General features: G+C 40.9%; 1 protein-coding gene across 1 annotated transcript; it reads right to left on the reverse strand.

Annotated features, from left to right (window-relative positions):
- Positions 1-43: 43 nt before the first annotated feature.
- Positions 44-19801, reverse strand: UFC1 (ubiquitin-fold modifier conjugating enzyme 1). The gene is made up of 7 exons (XM_068965381.1): positions 19788-19801; positions 3550-3672; positions 1685-1752; positions 1385-1448; positions 1004-1080; positions 664-754; positions 44-465 (listed from the first exon to the last, which is right to left on the reverse strand). The coding sequence occupies exons 2-7, from the start codon at positions 3670-3672 to the stop codon at positions 385-387; spliced, it is 504 nt and encodes a 167-aa protein (XP_068821482.1). The 5' UTR covers positions 19788-19801; the 3' UTR covers positions 44-384.
- Between the last annotated feature and the right edge of the window lie 7 nt (positions 19802-19808).

A 19808-nucleotide genomic window follows, 5' to 3' on the forward strand; every position in this document is an offset into this window, starting at 1 on the left:
TTACAGCCACCAATGAGAGCCACAAGCCACCAGAGAAAGCAGCTTTTATTGATGAGTTATCTCCAGAAACCAGAAAGACTATGTATCCACTTTTGGTCATCCCCTATCCCTCTAGACCTCGCAGTGCTCCACATAGGGAAGGGATATAAACTGCCTCTTGGTTTTTCCAAGGCTCTAGTCTTTCCTCTTCCTCTGTAGCCCAACTTAAGAAATCCAGTAGCAATGCTGTTTTTTCCAGCAGTGTCTGCTGCAGCTACTTAGTAACAATTAAGGGTGAAAGGGTGTCAGGGGAAGCAGTTAGATGAGTAAGAAGAATGATGCACAGGAAAACAGGAACCGCAGCCTATCAAAGGTCCCTCTGTCCTGCCTCAGTGGCTTGATCCTTCATTGGCTGCATTTCTCTTTATGCTGAATCACTCCCTTCTGAATCAGATCGGGGATTTCCACTGCCAGCCATGGACCCAGCTGCAATACAAGGGAGACCCTGTGAGATTACTACCAGCCAGTCAGTGCCTTGTATTCCACCAGAAGCTCCTTCCTAGAGATAGTCTAGGAGAACATACCCAAAGCAAAACACTACTATTCCATGTTTACTCTCACTTTTCTTATATCACTCAGGACCAAACCCCTTCCCCTCTTATATACCAAATACTCCAAACTTACCCCCAGAGCCATGAGATGAGCTAGTCCAAACTTAGGCACATTCCTGGCCCACAAAGGCTTAAAGTGATCGGTCAGACATATTTTGCCACCCCTATGAGAGGAACAAGATCAGAAGGTGTTGACATGCAAGGTACACCACAAAGCAAAGCAGATTCTTGAGAGCACAGGAAGACTGCTGGGGATCAGAACTGAGAACAAGGTCATCTAAGTGCTTTGCCCAGGCTTGGCAGAGGGAGATGTGGAATTTCTCTAGGCCTGCAGACTATGAGAAAATTTCTACCTTGGCGAGCTCTTCACCAAGGCCTTCTTTGACCTTTTCCCATCTCCTGTTCAGTCCTACCTGTACATCTTTGCTGTTTTTCCATCTAGTTCAGGTACTGCAATTTCTGGAGCAGTAGCAGGATATGTGATAGGAATCTGGAAGAATTACAAGGCTTTAATATGACAGAAGCAGAATAGAAAGGAACTAATCTAATCAGATATACACATTTCTTGGTTGAAATGAAAGGTTCTGCAAACTCCCCCAAGCAGCAGTTACACAGCAGGGTTCTGGACATGGAGCTGAGTAATTAAAACCTATGCTTATTTCAAACCTCATTAAGATTTTCCCTCCCACTTAAAAAGTTTTCTTTGGTCCCTCCAAGAAAGGTTAGCTTGTTAAGAATCACCTAATCCCTCGTCCTCTACTAACCTCCATTAACTACCACTCCATCATACTCACGTCAAACTCGATGTCAAACTCATATTTGAGGAGGTCATGGATGTACCAGCATTTTCCAAACCACCTATAACAGAAACCAAGCCTCAGTCCAATTTTCCCATTCTTCTAATACTCATATGACATCTTTTTGGCTTAGGTGACCAGCCTGGGAGACTCATAAGTTGGGAACTGGGGACTCTGGAGTTGTGGGATTGAAGACTAGAAGGGGGCAGGAAAGGCCTGAGAGTGGGTTCTGGGACACCGGAATGCTTAAGCTATATAAGATCCCCAACGCCACACCTCCCGAGAGGGTCTGCCTACCGAGTCCCTTCCTTGTTGGACTCCAGTCGGAACCAGTCATTGTCCGCATTCTTGTTGTTCTCCACATACTGAAAGCAGAGAATGAGGTCTTTGAGGGGGGAACTGGGGCCAAGGGGAGTACGTCTTCCCTCAAAAGAAGTGTGATTACTTACTCTCTGTTTACCCAACTTTTCTGACATAAGTTGAAGTCAAAGCCATATTGGTAAGTAGGGGACTTGTGGAGAACAGAGAATAGAATGCTTGGGTTCTACTCAATTTAACAGGCACAAAACACTTTATGATGTTGCCTGGCTTTTCTTCTCACTTCTGACAATGTCAGCGACAACTCATTTTATGGCATATTCCTTCCCAAGACTTCATTTTGTCCTGATTTTGACTAGCACTCATATGCTGAGACTTCTAAATCTTTATCTTTAAACTAGAGCTTTTCTCAGAGCTTCAAAGTCTATATACAAATGTATTTTGAAACTTCTACCTTCATTCCACAGGTACAATTAAAACTTGGCCCCCTAGTCCTTCAGACTTGTTTTCTCCACCACACCAATCTCCATTGGCAGTATTAGCGTGCAGTCACCCACGCTAAAAACCTGGAAATCATCCTTAAGCCTCCTTCTCCTTTACAAACCAATCTTTTATGATATTCTGCTGATTTTACCTTCTGAATATTCTTCAAGTCTACCTCTCTTTACCATAACTGCTGAATTTATATCATCACTTTTCTTTTGCCTGGAATGACAGCCTCCAAACTTCAGCCTTAGCCCTGCCAACTCTGTTTTCCTCTCTACTGCCAGTGATTGATCTAAACCCAAATCTCATCATGTTAACATTCTCTGGTTAACATCCTTTAAAGGTATCCCAATGCCTCCAAGATAGAATTCAAGTGCTCCAATCTATTTATTAAGTCTTATCTACCACTCCCTGACACCCCCTGATGCTCTAACAACTCTGAATTACTTGTGTTTCTTCATATAGGTCATGTATTTCTAGCTTCCATAACTTTGCTCATGCTGTTCCTTTCACCTTGAATGTTCTTCTCTTATGCTCGTTTTTTATAAGGCTAACTTATGTTTACCCTTTCAGTCTCAGCTCAAGCACTGCCTCTTCTAGAAAGCCTTCCCTGACCAGACCCAGGCTAGATTTAGGTTTCTCACCTCCTGCTTCAAAACATCCTAGCAATTTCTCAGATTCCTTCTCCCTCTTTCTCCACCTTATGTATTATAATATGTTTCTGTCCATCGGTAGGCTCCACTTTATTCGGCTTTGGATGCCCCTCCTAGGTACTAGATGTACATTATTTTTTAAATTTACTTTTTAGTGAATACATGCATCAGGAAACCTTTGAAACAGAGACCACCGCAAGAAGTCAAATTCTTTCCACAGAACGGAGATTAGCCGAGAAAACGGTTCATTCCTAACTGAGCTGAGCTCCTCATCTCTCTGCAACTAATACCTACTTTAATTTTTCGATCTAACATGTATTCCTACCTTAGGACAAGTGAAAGAGCGGAGGGACTCAGGCCCGGACTTAGGGCTCTAAGAAATCCTTAAGACCACCTCCCCTACATCCAGGAGCGCAATCACCTGGGGCCAGAAGGACACGTCATTTTCCTGGGCCGCGTATCCCTAAAATTACTGCTGCTTTCAGGAAGAAAATCTGGCCACACTGTAGTTCCTAACTTGAGTCTCTTCTGCCTCCTCCCCACCGCGGCTCCTTAAGTCCCCCAGCCCCGAAGTCATCCAGTATCTTTGAATTTGTAAGTTACACTTTAAAACCGGAAGTAGATTCCATACGGAGCCTATTCCGATGGACACCTGATTACCCGCAAACCTTTTACGACGCGGTTGACAGTAGAAGCACAACTGACCCGTATAAGAGACTGATATTCCTCCTTGAGTCTCTGCACCCACAACTCCCGATCTCGAGGTCCGGCGTTGGTCTTCAGCACCGGGATCTCAGACACGACTCGCCGGGTGGCCTCGTCCGCCATCTTAGACCAGGGCACAAGAGAAACACGGAAGTGGTATTACCTGTAGTTTACATTCAGGGCGCCTCCATCTTTACTATGGGAAGATGGGGAGTTGGCTGCCTTAAAACTTCGCTAACTACGATCTTTATTTTCTAGTAACGAAGACAAATTTGTCACCGGATAACCTGCTTGTGGGTGCAACGAGGAGAAAAGAATGGAAACGGATGACTGTGTCCTGGATATGGCACCTATCGTTTAACAGTAGATTGCTCAAAGGGTGACTTCCGCTCATGCTCAGAGACGTGATCTCAGAAAACCCTTCTGGACACTTGAAGAATTGTTAGAATTTCAGGCAATTGTAGGCGCTCTTCTGGTTCCTGTCATCCTAAAATGCGCGAGTCACCTGTTTCAGCTTTGATTAAACTTCCTTAACTTCCTTGTTGTTAGGCTGAGGTAGCAAGGAGCCACTGTAGTCTTCCATTCAGTTCAGTTCCGTTCAGTCGCTCAGTCGTGTCCGACTCTTTGCGACCCCATGGACTGGAGCATGCCAGGCCTCCCTGTCTATCACCAACTCCTGGAGCTTACTCAAACTCATGTCCATTAAGTTGGTGATGCCATCCAACCGTCTCATCCTCTGTTGTCCCCTTCTCCTCCCGCTTTCGATCATTCCCAGCATCAGGGTCTTTTTAAATGAGTCAGTTTTTTGCAGCAGGTGGCCAAAGTATTGGAGTTTCAGCTTCAACATCAGTCCTTCCAATGAATATTCAGGACTGATTTCCTTTAGGATGGACTAATTTGATCTCCTTGCAGAACAAGGTATTCCCAAGAGTCTTCTCCAACACCACAGTTCAAAAGCATTAAAAGTCATCCATTAGGAAGGTATTAAACTCTTGAAAGTTATTGGAAACCATGGAGAATCAAAGTATATACAGTCTCAGCCCTAAAGAGTTAACACAGTTGAATTAGAGAATTCTTAATAAATGCCAAAGTTGTTGAAAGGCCGCTAGAAAACTTGCCTTCATCTAGCCTAGTCATTTTGGGGTCTGGAATTAACAAATCTAGGAGGGAATCAAGTCTCTTATCTCCAGTGCATGGCACACAGTAGGTACCCAGTAGTCCTTTTTCAGAATTTTGTATCTTCCAGTTGGTTTTTAAACAGAAGCACGTTATTTTTGGCCTTAACTTACACGTCTTGTTTGCAGCGTTAATCATTGCAACTTTTAGCTGTAATTTTGGATCCAATTCTATTAATCATGAAATTCTATAGTTTATCTACAAATTTAATTTCTTATGGCTGAAGCCTCCAGTACAATGCTGAGCACAGACACCCTTTTCTTGTTCTGATTTCAGGGAGGAAAGCATTGTCTTTCTTTTTTAAGTATGCTATTCTCTATAGGCTTTTCATGGGTGCCCTTTATCAGGTTAAGGAAGTTCCCTTCTCTTCCTAGTGCTGAAGGTTTTTATCATGAATGGGAGTGTTCCCCCCCTCCCTGAATGCTTTTTCTTTATTCACTGAGATGATGATGTAATTTTTATCTTTTATTAGCATGCAATATGTTTCTTTCTTTAAAATATTGGATATTGGATAAGGCTAAGGCAAAGCTTTGTAGTATGTCACTGGAGTTTTCTCTCCTGGAGAAATAAATATTTATTCCATTTTGAGTGTGGGCTTTGTGGTTTGGTGGAGAGCAGAGATTTGTGATGAGGCATGCAATTTGATTGTCATAAGAATTTGGAGGAGGAGGAGAAATAGGGAAATGTAGGTCAAATTGGATGCACGGTGTTATAAAAAGAATACATTCTGAGGATTTAATGTACCAGCTGGCTCAGCGGTAAATCCACCTTCAATGCAGGAGACTCAGGTTTAATCCCTGGGTCAGGAAGATGCCCTGGAGAAGGAAATGGCAATCCACTCCAGTATTCTTGCTTGGGAAATCCCATGGATAGAGGAGCCTGGTGGCTACAGTCCTCGGGGTCACAAGAGTTGGATACCACTTAGTGACTAAACCACCACCACCACCACCACCACCACACGGTGACCACAGATGGGCTTTCTCTAGTTGCAGTGTGTGGGTAAGCAGGAGCTACTTTTTGTTGTGGTCCGTGGGCTTCTCACTGGTGGCGTCTCCTGTGGAGCACAGGCTCTAGCTGCACGGGCTTCAGAAATTGCAGTATGTCAGCTCAGGAGTTGTGGCACATGGATTTCAGCTGCTCCATGGCACGTGGAATCTTCCCACACCAGGAACTGAACCCATGTCCCATGCATTTCAGGCAGATTCTCATCCACTGCACCAGCAGGGAAGTCCAATCTTACACATTCTTAACCACACATGTGTTGACTATGTGAAGTGATGGATATGGATATTGATTTTGCTAATCATTTGTATATGTGCTTGCGCATGCATGTGTATTCACCAAATGCATATGACATATACATGCAGATGTATATCAAGCCATGATTTTAAAAATATATATTTGTCAATTATTCCTCAGTAAAGTAGGGGAGGGCCAGACTTTGGTGAGTTACTTTATCTCTGTGAGCTGCATGTCCTCACCTATGAAAGGATAGTAGTGTTTATAGGGTGATTTTGACTATATATGTGAGCTTTCCATTTTTATTTTACTTATGTTTATTTGGTTGTGTCAGATCTTAGTGTGGCACGTGGGATCTTTGTTGCATCACACGCAATCTTTCGTTGTATTACATGGACTGTCTAGCTGTGGCATGAGTGTGGTGTCTCTTCATGCATTCACATAATAGACTTTCAGGATGAAATTCACGTTAACTATATGGCAGTGATTTTCAAACTTTTTGTAATACTGGAGCTCATTTAACAAGCAAACTCTCACTTGGAATCTCAAAATACAAAAATGATCAATGCAGAGATGTTCTTGTTCAAGTGCAGTCAGAGACCTCTAGCCTTAGAATACTTCCCCTATGGTAATGATTTATCACACTTTATTGTTTAATTGTTGTGAAAGACTGGAAACTCACAGTAAAGACTGTGTATCAATCTTGTTTATACAATAATAGTGTGGTGCCTGGCACAAGCTAAGTGCTCAACCAGTATTTTTTGAAATAAAAGAATTTCTTGATGAGTTAGGTAAGCATCAGAAAAGCTGTCTCCCTAAATCTGTATCTTATTTAAAAAAAAATAACAACTCACTTTATTAGACCACTTTGTAAAGCAGAGCTCATAATGCATGATAAAAAGCTGTCTCTATTGTAAGCATAGTTGTATTTCTGTAAAGTATATTTATTTTAGAGAAATGTTTCATTTAAATTTTTCAATTTAGCCTATTTTAGTTAAAGTATTTCTTACAAGAGATCAGAAGGTAAGATTGAGAAGACTGAAAAAAGAGTGTGTAGGCCTGCGCTTCATCTTTTTTCCAAAGGAAGAGCTCATTCATGCACAATTCGTGCATTTATGGAGTTCTTACTACATTCAGGCATTGGAAATACAGTAGTGCATAAGGCAGGCAGAGTACTTGCCCTGAAGGAAATTTTCGTGAAACAGCTATAAAAAGGAATTGGACAGAAATGACTGGAAATTTCAATTCTGGGAAGTGTACTGACATCAGACCATAGTTTTGATGGGATAGTACTATTGGGTACACGAGGGTGCCCCTGAAAGTAGTTGAAAATCCCATTGTCAGTCATCATGGAGAAAGGTAGGCCTTGGGATGAAACGAGAAATACTGTATTAGGGAAATAAACTTTGGGCTAGGGGAGGAATTTAAGTTTTTCCTCATTCTGATTTTAAAGGGGTTAGTCTGGACTGTAATATTCTCAGAGAATATAGCTCAGAATGGTGAGGAGAGGGAACCACCCACCGAACTGGGTAACCAGTTCGGAAAACTTTTTCCCTTTTGTTATTGCCTTTAATTATTCTGGAGACTTCAGCAAAGAATTCTTATAACACTCAGAGAACTTGGTGGAGAGAATGATTAAAAAAAAAAAGATTATACAATGCTTATAATGTGCTAGGCAGTGTCCTCAACGTTAAAAAAAAAAGAAAAGATCCTTTAATTCTGGCAACAATCTTAATATAGTTACTTCATTAGCTTCATTTACATTTGAAAAAACTGAAGAACCAACTGAAGTTGGGCTCACTAAAAGAAAGCCCTATATCACACAGCCACTAAATGGTAGAATTGGCATTCAGTCCCAAGCACAGTCTGGCTCTAGAGATCACATCCATAACCATCTTTCTACCATTTCTGGGCCAACGTGAAATTAGTAGCAGTGATCTGAGAGGTCAGAGTTGGTATTCGAGGGCTATTCATTGCCCTTAAAGGGCAGACAGTTATCAAAACACAAAGAGAGACTGCAGAAACAAACAGTAGAGCTGCAGAAACATAAATGGGACAACCAGCCCCCTGGAATGGGCTGAAGTGTGCACGGGACTCTCTGAGGTGTTAATATCACCCCTAGAGATTACAGAACTATGGACTTTGAGTTCAAAGGAAGATCTTGGCAAGGGTTGGGGTGTCAGATGATTTGGTTAATAAAGATGAAAATACATATTCTTTGGGGAGGAGAAATTAATAAGTAGTCAATTACCATAAAATAAATCTCTGTTCTGGACATGTTCACAGTACAGTCCAAGCACATACACCTGAGAGGATCAGGGAAGGCTGATAGCACCTGAACTGGATCCCTTAGGGTGAGCATATTGACTGTGCAGAGAAGGAGAGAGCAGGGCAAATGGGGCATTCTAGGCAGAAAGAGGAGCATCTGTAAGTCAGCAAGTCATGAGGGAATAAAGTAGTATATTAAGGACAGCAAATATCCGGATCATTGTTTATAAGAGAAGACGGAAGAAAGCGCCTAGCAGGACTTAATTATATGCAATATGCTATATAGAAATATTTATAAAATAAGCATAAAATCACAAAACAAAATTATACACAGACGTAGCTTCAAAATACTTACAAATACAGGCACCTGCTCAAAATTCAAAAGATAGAAAATGCTATAGAGTGCAGTGTAAGTCTGTAATGTAATGTGAATGTGAGTCTCCCTATAATCCCATTCCTTGGCTACTTAGTCCTCATCCCCAGGGCTCTCCTCTCCAACTAGCTCTCTGTATATCCTTCCAGATATAGTCTATGCACTTATACATATACACACATATACCTTCTTTGAAAACTCTTTATATGCTGCTGCTGCTAAGTCGCTTCAGTCGTGTCCGACTCTGTGTGACCCCATAGACAGCAGCCCACCAGGCTGCCCTGTCCCCGGGATTCTCCAGGCAAGAACACTGGAGTGGGTTGCCATTTCCTTCTCCAATGCATGAAAGTGAAAAGTGAAAATGAAGTCGCTCAGTCTTGTCCAAATCCCAGCGACCCCATGGACTGTAGCCCACCAGGCTCCTCCGTCCATGGGATTTTCCAGGCAAGAGTACTGGAGTGGGGTGCCATTGCCTTCTCCAAACTCTCTATATAAGTCATAGTATACTGTTCAAATTTCTGCTTTTTTTTCGTTGAGTAAATATCTTGGAGACTGTTCTATATTAATACATAATTAAACAACCTCATTCTTTCCCCTCCCACTCTTTCTTCTTCTTCTTTTGTAGATGCATCCCATTTTATGGATCTACGTAATTTATTCAGCAAGACGCTCAGGAGGTATATTTAAATTGTCTTTTGCTATTTATTACAAACAGTACTGCAGTTAATAGCTTTGTCTACTCATCACTTTGTACACACGTAATAAATACCCAGATATAGTACTGTTGCCTCAAAAGATTTGTGCTTTTTAAAATTTGTTAAATATTGCCTCTATAAAAGGCAATTTGTAAAAATTGTCCCCTATAAAAATTAAACCAATTTATATTACTATTAGCAATATATGAAATTACAAGTTTCCCCTCCTTAAAAAAAAAAATCAGTGTTAACAACAGAGTTCTTTTTGCCAATTTCATGACTGAAGTAGAATCTCAAGACAATTTTAGAGTCTATTTCTCATTCTGAGTAAGGTCAAGTATTTTTTCATAGGTTTAGGATTCATTTGTATTTCATTTTCTATAAATTCTTATATCCTTTGCTCCTTTAAAATTGTCATTTGTTTTTTATTACTGATTTTATGAGTTTTTAAAAAATATATTAAAGAGATTAGTCATTTGTGATGTTATAAATATTTTTCTCAGTTTGTCTTAGTTCTTGTTCATAGTATTTCTAACCATGTGGAAATACTTTTTTTCCACAGTCTTTTTTTTGCTTAAAATTTCTGGTATTGAGTCACCACAACAGTCTATATTACTTTTTAAAAATTATCCCATGTTTTCCTCTAGTACTGTTTCTCTTAAAATGAAAATGGCTTTGTTTGTTCTAGCTTATTTAAACAATACAGAAAAATAAAATTAATTCAAAATCCTACCCCATATTAAAAAAAAACCTGCTATCATTTTAAGTACACATCCTTCTAGACATCTCTATGCACACATTTTTCTTCTACTTTGTTTGGTTTTAATTTACTGTTATATAGGTTCTTAAGACGGATGCAAAGCTTTTGAACTTTCATTTTTCTTTTTTCCTAATATGTTCATTTAAGACTATACATTTCCCTATAAGCATAGCTTTAGTCACATTCACATTTTGTATGTAGTATTTTTATTATCATTCAGTTCAAGTTATTTTCTAACTCCAACTGTGATTTTTTGGGGGGAGGTTACTTGGTCCATCTAGTCAAGGCTATGGTTTTTCCTGTTGTCATGGATGGATGTGAGAGTTGGATTGTGAAGAAAGCTGAGCGCCGAAGAATTGATGCTTTTGAACTGTGGTGTTGGAGAAGACTCTTGAGAGTCCCTTGGACTGCAAGGAGATCCAACCAGTCCATCCTAAAGGAGATCAGCCCTGGGATTTCTTTGGAGGGAATGATGCTAAAGCTGAAACTCCAGTAATTTGGCCACCTCATGTGAAGAGCTGACTCATTGGAAAAGACTCTGCTGCTGGGAGGCATTGGGGGCAGGAGGAGAAGGGGACGAAAGAGGATGAGATGGCTGGATGGCATCGCTGACTCGATGGATGTGAGTCTGAGTGAACTCCGGGAGTTGGTGATGGACAGGGAGGCCTGGCGTGCTGCAATTCATGAGGTTGCAAAGAGTCAGACACGACAGTGACTGAATTGAACTGAACTGAACTACTTAGAAGTAGTGTATTTCATAACTTCTAGTTACCTTTTTGTTACTGATCTGTATCTTAACTGCAAATCAAGAAACGTACTTTGTATCACTTCAGAACTTTGAAATTTGTTGAGATTTGCCTTACCGCAGTAGGCTGCAGTCCATGGGGTCACCAAGAGTCGGACGCGACTGAGTGACTTCACTTTCACTTTTCACTTTCCTGCATTGGAGAAGGAAATGGCAACCCACTCCGGTGCTCTTGCCTGGAGAACCCCAGGGACGGGGGAGCCTGGTGGGCTGCCGCGTATGGGGTCGCACAGAGTCGGACACGACTGAAGTGACTTAGCAGCAGCAGCAGCAGTATAAGGTAGGGCATCCCAGGTGACTCAGTGGTAAAGAATCTGCCGGCCAATGCAGGAGCCCCAGATGTGGGCTTGATCCCTGGGTTGGAAAGATCCCCTGGAAGAGAAAATGGCAACCCATTCCAGTATTCTCACTGGGATAATTCCATAGACAGAGGAGTCTTGCAGGCTACAGTCCATGAGGTTGCAAAGAGTTGGACATGACTGAGCATACACTATATGGTCAATTTTCAAAATGTCCCAAGTGTGCTTGAAAAAATCTGTAATTTGCAGTTCTGGAGTATAGTGGCTGTATACATATATTTATACTTGTTGAGTTAAATTTGCTACTCATGTTATTTTTTATTGGTTCTGAAGGTTTGCTCTATCAGTGAATAAGAGCAGTGAATTAAATCTCCTGTTATGATAGTGAATTTGTCTATTTTTTCCTTGTAGTTCTGTCACTATATATAATTTCAAGTTAATTTCATACTTAAATGCAACTTTAAAACTTCCAGGTAAACTAGACTTACTCAAGTGAAGTGTTCTTATTTCTAGTAATGCTTTTGCTTTCAAGCCTATTACATCTGTCATATAATTTCCTTTTGGTTTATTTTTCCACAATATATCTTTTCCCATTCTTTTACTTTCAACCTTTTCTGTATCACTATGTTTTAGTTTCTAGTATATTAATTATGATAGGCTATTAATGCATGTGGAATTAATTTTAAATGGTATGTATAGTATTTCCAATGATCTAAAGTGACACATTTATCAATACAAAATTTTCTTATGTATTTGGGTCTGTCACTGGACCTTCCACTTGTTTTCCTCCGTTGGCTTATTCACAGGGCATTAACCCACTGTTCTAATTATTGTAGCTTTACAATGCATGTTAATATTTGGGTTAACTTTTAGTCATTACTTATCTTTTTCAGAATTTCCCTTTCATTTTTTCCTTATTTTTCCATGTGAATTAAAATTAATTTGTTTAAAAATCTTGCTTATATTTTTATCTAGATGTTAAATTTATAGATAACTTGGGAAATTGACATCATTACATATTCTCGTTCTCTGAGAACATGATGTTACTTTCCATTTGACCAAGTTTTCTTTTATGTGGGTAGCATTCTAAAATTTCATTCATACTAGGAATTTCCTGGCAGTACAGTTGTAAGGACTCTGCACTTTCACTGCCAAGGGCACAGGTTCAACTCCTGGTTGGGGAACTAAGATCCTGCAAGCCTTGAAGTGTGGGGGAAAGAAAATTTCATTTATGCAGATCTTGCCCCTTTTTAGTTATTCCTAGGCATTTTATCTGATTTGTTGCAATTGGGTCTTTTAAAAATTATATGTTTATTGTTTATATATAAAGGATATTTATTTCTGCATGATAGTTCCTCTCCCAGTCCCTTTACTAACTTCTATTACTTGCAATAATTTTAAAGTTGATTTTCATGATTATATCTATATATATAATAAGCTATCATCTGCAATACTGATAATTACATTATTATTTTGGCTATATAAAAATGTTTATAATTAGCTAGCTTGGGAGAAAACATGAAGAAATGAGGTAAAATGAGTTAGGAAAATTCTTTTTGTTAGTTATAATTTCACTGATGACTAGCTAAAATGATAACAGGATTCTCAGCATTTTAAATGAGTTCAGGGCCTGGACACATGGTATTCTAGAAATCAGAAATATTTTGTAAGTGAGATTGTTTTCCGCAAAGGTGGTCTGAAGAACTCACAATATGGTAAATGCCCACATTTTCAAAGAGGGAAATTCTAGATGGTGAATTCTGGAAACTAAACAATTAAGATTATTGATTCTTTTACAATTATAGAACAGTTATTAAAGATTATTTTATAAACGAGAAAAGAAAGCAGTGACCCCCAGATGCCAACAGCGGTTCACCACGATGTGATTCGGTCGCCCAAGGTGTTGGCTCTTCCTTGCCTTTGGGCCTCGAGCATGTATGCTCTCATTCTAGTCTTCTGCAAGCACACTGGCTCCTTTGGGCTCTTTGGATCTCAGCTTCTGCATTACCTCCTCAAAGAGAGCTTTCCCTGATCATTCCTGTTCTGTCACAGCATTCTGTTCTTTTCCTTCATAGCACCTATCTCAGTTTTAAATGGTATACTTTCTATTTTCTTTCCTTAGGCAGTCCATCCATGTAAACAATAAACTCCATGAAGACATGGACCATGTCTGTTTATTCACCGCTGTGTATCCTACCCTATATGCCTATAACAGCACTTGACATTAGTAAATGCTTAATGTATATATATTAAGTAAATGACTGGATGACTTTCCTTGTCAGTGTTACTAGACTAGCAGACTAGAGGAACATCACAGAGACACCATATCTTGATTTCAGGAAAAAAAAAAAAAGAAAACAACTAACAGTTTCCTGATGTGTTCTTTGAAAAAATAGTGAATTTGCTAGAATACAGAAATACTTTCATTTGACTGAACAACCACTGCTGCTGCTGCTGCTGCTAAGTCACTTCAGTCGTGTCTAACTCTGTGAGACCCCATAGACAGCAGCCCACCAGGCTCCCCTGTCCCTGGGATTCTCCAGGCAAGTACACTGGAGTGGGTTGCCATTTCCTTCTCCAGTGCAGGAAAGTGAAAAGTGAAAGTGAAGTCGCTCAGTTGCGTCCGACTCTTAGTGACCCCATGGACTGCAGCCTACCAGGCTCCTCCGTCCATGGGATTTTCCAGGCAAGGGTACTGGAGTAGGTTGCCATTGCCTTCTCCGAACAACAACTAAAAAGAGAATTAAATCTCTAATTAACTGGAGGGGTTGGTAGGACAGGGCTGTTTTTTTTGTCACGGCCTGCCTGTAGGATAACCAATGACTTGGAAAAAGTCATCCCTGTGGGAGCAGCAGAGAGCATTAACAAAGAATCTCCTGAATTTCTGAAAACTGGTGAAAACTGTTACATATAAATATTAGGTAACATTTATCTAGTGTTTACAGTGAGCGAGGCCCTGTGTTGACAGCTCACATATATTATTTAATATAATTTTTAAAACAATGACCTATGACATGAATGTTATTTTATATATGCTCCTTTTACAGATGAGAAAACAAGTTCAGGGAAGTTAACGGAGTTAGTTAAAGTCTTGTTAGTGAAGGTCAGAGGTGGCAAATGAAGGAAACAAGTTAAGGAGAATGTTAGACAGCAAATCCTTAGGATTCAGTGGCTGACTGTGGTCTCTACTCTTCTATTCAGGAGCCAGGAGACACTGGGATTCTAGCTAAAGGCTTACAGCTAGGTTAGAAATTAACCTTTTCTTCTCCTTGGAAGAAAAGCTATGACCAACCTAGACAGCATATTAAAAAGCAGAGTCATTACTTTACCAACAAAAATGTGAAAGTGAAGTCGCTCAGTTGGGTCCGACTCTTTGCGACCCCATGGACTGTAGCCTACCAGGCTCCGCCATCCATGAGATTTTCCAGGCAATAGTCCCAGAGTGGGCTGCTATTTCCTTCTCCAGGGGATCTTCCCAACCCAGGGATTGAACTCGGGTGTCTGGAATTGTAGACAGACGCTTTACTGTCTGAGCCACAGGTCTGTCTAATCAAACCTATGATTTTTCCAGTAGTCATGTATGGATGTAAGAGTTGGACTATAAAGAAAGCTGAGCACTAAAAAATTGATGCTTATGAACTGTGATGTTGGAGAAGACTCTTGGGGGTTCCTTGAACTGCAAGGAGATCAAACCAGTCAATCCTAAAGGAAATCAGTCCTGAATACTCACTGGAAGGACTGATGCTGAAGCTGAAACTCCCAATACCTTGGCCACCTGATGCGAAGAACTGACTCACTGGAAAAGACCTTGATGCTGGGAAAGACTGAAGGCAGGTGGAGAGGAGATGACAGAGGATGAGATGGTTGAATGGCATCACTAACTCGATGGACATGAGTCTGTGCAAGCTCTGGGAGCTGGTGATGGATAGGGAAGCCTGGCATGCTGTAGTCCACCAGGTCACAAAGAGTTGGACATGACTGAGCGACTGAACTAGAAGTACAACTGAAATTAGCTAACATGATGCTTTAGGTGAAAATGAAAATGAGTAATTGGAGCAGCTTAGAGTTAATGGGGAACCAAGAACTAGAGAGGATTGTCAGGTCAGCAAGTCACTGCAGGATAAAGTTCAAGAGTAAAGCCCAGGCAATGACATAGGGATCAAAGTGGGCCTTGAAGCATCAAGAGTATACTTGTGACAATGGGTTACTAACAGGGTATAGAATTATTCAAGGAAATGTCTGGCTCAAAAAGAGATTTTAATCTGGCAGAAATGGGAACAGCATAGACTGAGCCAAGCAATCTCAATAGAGTATTCAGATTAAGAAAGGTGAGAGATCTACTATAATTTTAAGTGGTAATACCATTGGACTTGGAAAAAAATACTTAGTAGGGAGATGATAGTAGCTCTCTGAAGGGCTGACATTTAGCTCTGATGTGTTGATCCAGAGGAAAAAAGACAGAGCCAATAAATGGAAGTTATAAAGAGATTTATTTTTTAAGCACAGAAAAAAGGCTTTTCTAATCACCAAAAATTACAGTGAATTAAATGGAGGACATACTGGAAATGGGATCATGTGAAAGGTAACTGAAGGATGTTTGTTTAAAGATTCGAATGGAGGAAGAGATAATTGTGGGAATAGAGTGTATTGAGAAGTAGAAAAGAATGGAAACCAGGGTTCAGTTGGAGGCTGCTACTGCTGCTAAGTTGCTTTAGTCGTGTCCGACTCTGTGCAACCCCAGAGATGGCAGCCCACCAGGCTCCCCTGGCCCTGGGGGCCTGCCTGAAAGTTAGAGGGATGTTCTCTCAGTTGAGGCTCCAAGGAAGAGACAGGGATGGATATAAAGAAAGGGACATGAAAGGAGGAGGAACAAGAGAGTCCTATACAGGGTTCTCAATCTTCTCAGAGAGTTTGTTTGAGTTTTTAGTTGAAGTAAGGAGTGGTTGGAAAAAGAACATTAGACAAGAGATGAAGTTTTTGCTTTAACTGTAGAGATGACATACAGTTCAAGCAAAAGGGAAACAACTGTTCAGCTACAACTAACAACAACAACAAAAGTCCATCCTAAAGGAAATCAGTCCTGAATACTCATTGGAAGGACTGATGCTGAAGCAGAAACTCCAGTACATTGGCCACCTGATGCGAAGAACTGACTCATTTGAAAAGACCCTGATGCTGGGAAAGATTGAAGGTGGGAGGAGAAGAGGACAACACAGGATGAGATGGTTGGATGGCATCACCAACTTAATGGACATGAGTTTGAGTAAGCTCCAGGAGTTGGTGATGGACAGGGAGGTCTGGCATGCTCCAGTCCATGGGGTTGCAAAGACTCTGACATCACTGAGCGACTGAACTGAACAAAAAAAATCTTAGTGTTTGAAGCATTTCTTTCTCAGTGCTGGGCACAAAGGCCAGTCTCCTTGGTTTGGTTAGGGTTTATTCCATTTCACCTCAGGAAATCTGCTTAGCTCTCTGTTGAGGGCATTATGATCTCAGCCACTGGACCACCAGGAAAGTCCTGAGGATTCATGTTTTTTGTTTGGGGCCATGCAGTGCAGTATGTGGGATATTAAGTTCCCTGACCAAGGATTGAAACTGTGCCCCCTGCAGTGGAAGTGTGGAGTCCTAACCACTAGACCATCAGGGAATTCCCAAGTCTTCATGTTGTAAGAGTGTATTTCCAGCTCCCACTCCCAAAAGAAAACATTCCTACAGTCATGAATGCAGTCATGAATGGACTAACTTAGGAACAGCTGGCCAGGGGATTGTCTTAATGTCTGGAATCTGCAAAATTTAGTTAAGGTTTGGCCCCAGGGAAAAGGATTAGGTATAGTCCTATAGAGGAAGAGGGATTACTTTGCAGGCCTAATGAAGAAAAATTCTAGTCCTTTCTTTATCTTTCCATTGTGATCGAAGAGGGTGATAGGTCATCTCTCCAGAGGCTGCACTGAGCAGATAAGACACCACACCACTAGAGAAGGCCTCTCCTCTCTAATCCTCTAAATGGAGTTGGCTTAAGTTTGGAAGAGAGATGGGCTTCTGGAAAGGAATTCCCACCATGATGTCAAGATTGCTGGGCATCAAACCACTTCCTAATATGGATAGGGAGAGAATACGATTCAATTATAAGTAGTGCCTGTCTCTTTTATGAGCTTATGTGCGTGAGGGCACATCCCCATTCCATGCATTACAGGTAGCAACCTCTGCCCTGATGACTCTTCCTTTAGGAAAGAGAGTTATCTGAAGAAAATGAGGATGGAGTACAGGCTGTTCACAACAGAAGAGTTCCAGTATGGGGTGGTGGTGAAGCGGGGAGAGACAGTTTTGGCTTTTTCTAATGGATATCTCTTCCTTTCAACCTGGTAAAGTAGAGACTGTTTATTCTTCCCAGTCCTGCAAGAAACCAGGGCAGGGGATCATCCTTCTTTTTACAGTTCACTGCTACTTTCAGATGATCATGCTCTCATCCTCTTGTAAAAACTCCTCCTTCTCTGAAGCTTATATCATTTGGCTCTATTGTCCTTTATCCCTCCAGCTTACTGAAAACTCCTGTGCCTATTAAATAATCCCTCTGTGCCAGACTGGGTATGTGTATGGATGTGCCAAGTCACTTAAGTTGTCTGACTCTTTGAGACCCTATGGGCTGTAGCAGCCAGACTCCTCTGTCCATGGGATTCTCCAGGCAAGAATACTGGAGTGGGTTGCCATGCCCTCCTCCAGAGGATCTTCTGACCCAGGTTTCTAACCTGTGTCTCTTATGTCTTCTGCATTGGCAGGCAGGTTCTTTACCACTAGCGCCACCTGGGAAGCCCTCCTATCTGGGTGGTTTTAGGAAAATCCATGTGATCAGTAGTTAGTTCTTGGCCTTCTCAACCTATATTCCTACTGTCAATTCCTTAACTTTACCATTTCTGGCAACACAAGTTTTTCTTGATGGCAGCCTAAGGGCTTTAATAAAGAATGGGAGAGGAAGCATTCTTAAATGTGAAAACATTCATGGTGCAAGAATTGACTGGTATTTACTTGAAGACACACTGAAAGACTGGGGTTGTCAGCTGTGACATGTAATGATGGAATAGCATAGAGGTTGAATTGCAATAATATTTAGTGAAGGGTCAAGATATGCATTTTACCTTTATGCCAAGTTTCCAGGAAACCTGAGTTTGGAGCTAGCTTTTAACTTTCCCTGTTAGCTGCCTTTCTGGGGATATCGACAACTTCTCTCCTCTTGACACACTCTTCCTTCTGATTCTGTGACAACCAGGAACCAGGGATTTTTCTTCCTCACTGGCTGTTTCCTTTCAAAGATTCTCCAAGGGCTCGTCTACTTAGGCCTTCAGTGCTAGACTTCACCAAGGACTCTGCCTAGCCCTCTGCTGCTCTCTGGGGGAGCGTATTCAAATCTATGGCTTCAACAACCACTGAAATGTCCATGATTCAGAATTTCTGGCCTATACATTATTGAAGTTTTTAAAAAGCAGCTTTCTATAAAAGTAATGTATGTTATGTACACAGTAAAACAAATTCAAACAGTAAAGATGAATCCTAAATAAAAAGTATGTTTCATCCCTCCCAAGCCCACTCTTCATAACTAATTTTCTAATACTTGTATAAATACACGTGTATTCGCTTTTTTTTCTCAACTTAATATAACTTTCTCCCATGTTTTAGATTCGTACATTCAGCTGTCATTTGGACATCTCTATCTGGCTGTCCCACAGTTATCTAAAATTCCTTCCCTTTCTGTGAAATTCTCCCACATGCTATACCCTACTGCTATCCTCCTTTTACCATTAACATTGTGAAGAAAATTGTCATTATATACTGTGCCTTTCCAGTAACTCAATTTACCTCGTTGTTTCTACCCCACCATATTTTTGAAACAGCTTTCGCCAAAGTTACTAAATGACTTACTTGTTGCAAAATCCAATGGACACATTGTAGTCCACATCTTAACGTGATTTTTTTAAATCTGTTTTAATACTGACCAATTTCCTTGATATTTCTGGTTTCTTCTTTATACTTGTCCCTTCTCGGTGTCCCCTTTTTCGCTCTTTCCTCACCTCATCTCTTAAACGCAGTTCTTCCTCTTTCTAGGTCATCTTATCCACTTCCATGGTTTCAACAACACACACTCTAAACTCCTTTTGGATTCCCAACCCACATTATGTAACATTCCATTGTCTAACGGATATCCCACAGGCACTTAAAACTCATTCTCTCCCCACCTTCCCCGACCTCAAATAATGAAAATGGCATCATTAGTCCCTAGGTGCCCAAGCCAGAACACCGGGAAATACCTTGGATTCCTCTCTCGGCCTCATATATATTTCCGATCATTCCCCCACCATCTGTACACACCCTCCTACAGGCCAGACCACTGTGGTCTCTTTTCGGGGTAAGAGCGTCCTAACCGTTCTTGCCTCTAACTTCGCCCCCTCCAATTCATTCTGCCCATTGCTACCACTGATCTTTTAAAATGCAAATATATTTGTTTACACCTCTGCTAAGACTCTTCAAAACCTATTCATTACCCTTAGGAAAAAATAATTTACGTGGCCTTGCGTAAACCGGCCCCTCCCAACCTCACAGAACTCATCTATTTACCCCTCCTTAGCCATACCACGCTGCTGGCAGCTCCAGA

This window comes from Capricornis sumatraensis, chromosome 2, assembly GCF_032405125.1.
Source record: "Capricornis sumatraensis isolate serow.1 chromosome 2, serow.2, whole genome shotgun sequence".
NCBI lineage: Eukaryota > Metazoa > Chordata > Mammalia > Artiodactyla > Bovidae > Capricornis > Capricornis sumatraensis.

Bases quoted from the DNA above. Each gene is read 5' to 3' on its own strand.
- UFC1 (XM_068965381.1), bottom strand. From the start codon at position 3,672: ATGGCGGACGAGGCCACCCGGCGAGTCGTGTCTGAGATCCCGGTGCTG. The intron at 1,449-1,684 runs GTAGGCAGACCC...TTTCTGTTATAG, and splicing joins TCCAACAAGGAAGGGACTCG to GTGGTTTGGAAAATGCTGGT. The intron at 1,081-1,384 runs GTGAGTATGATG...TAATTCTTCCAG, and splicing joins AGTTTGACATCGAGTTTGAC to ATTCCTATCACATATCCTGC.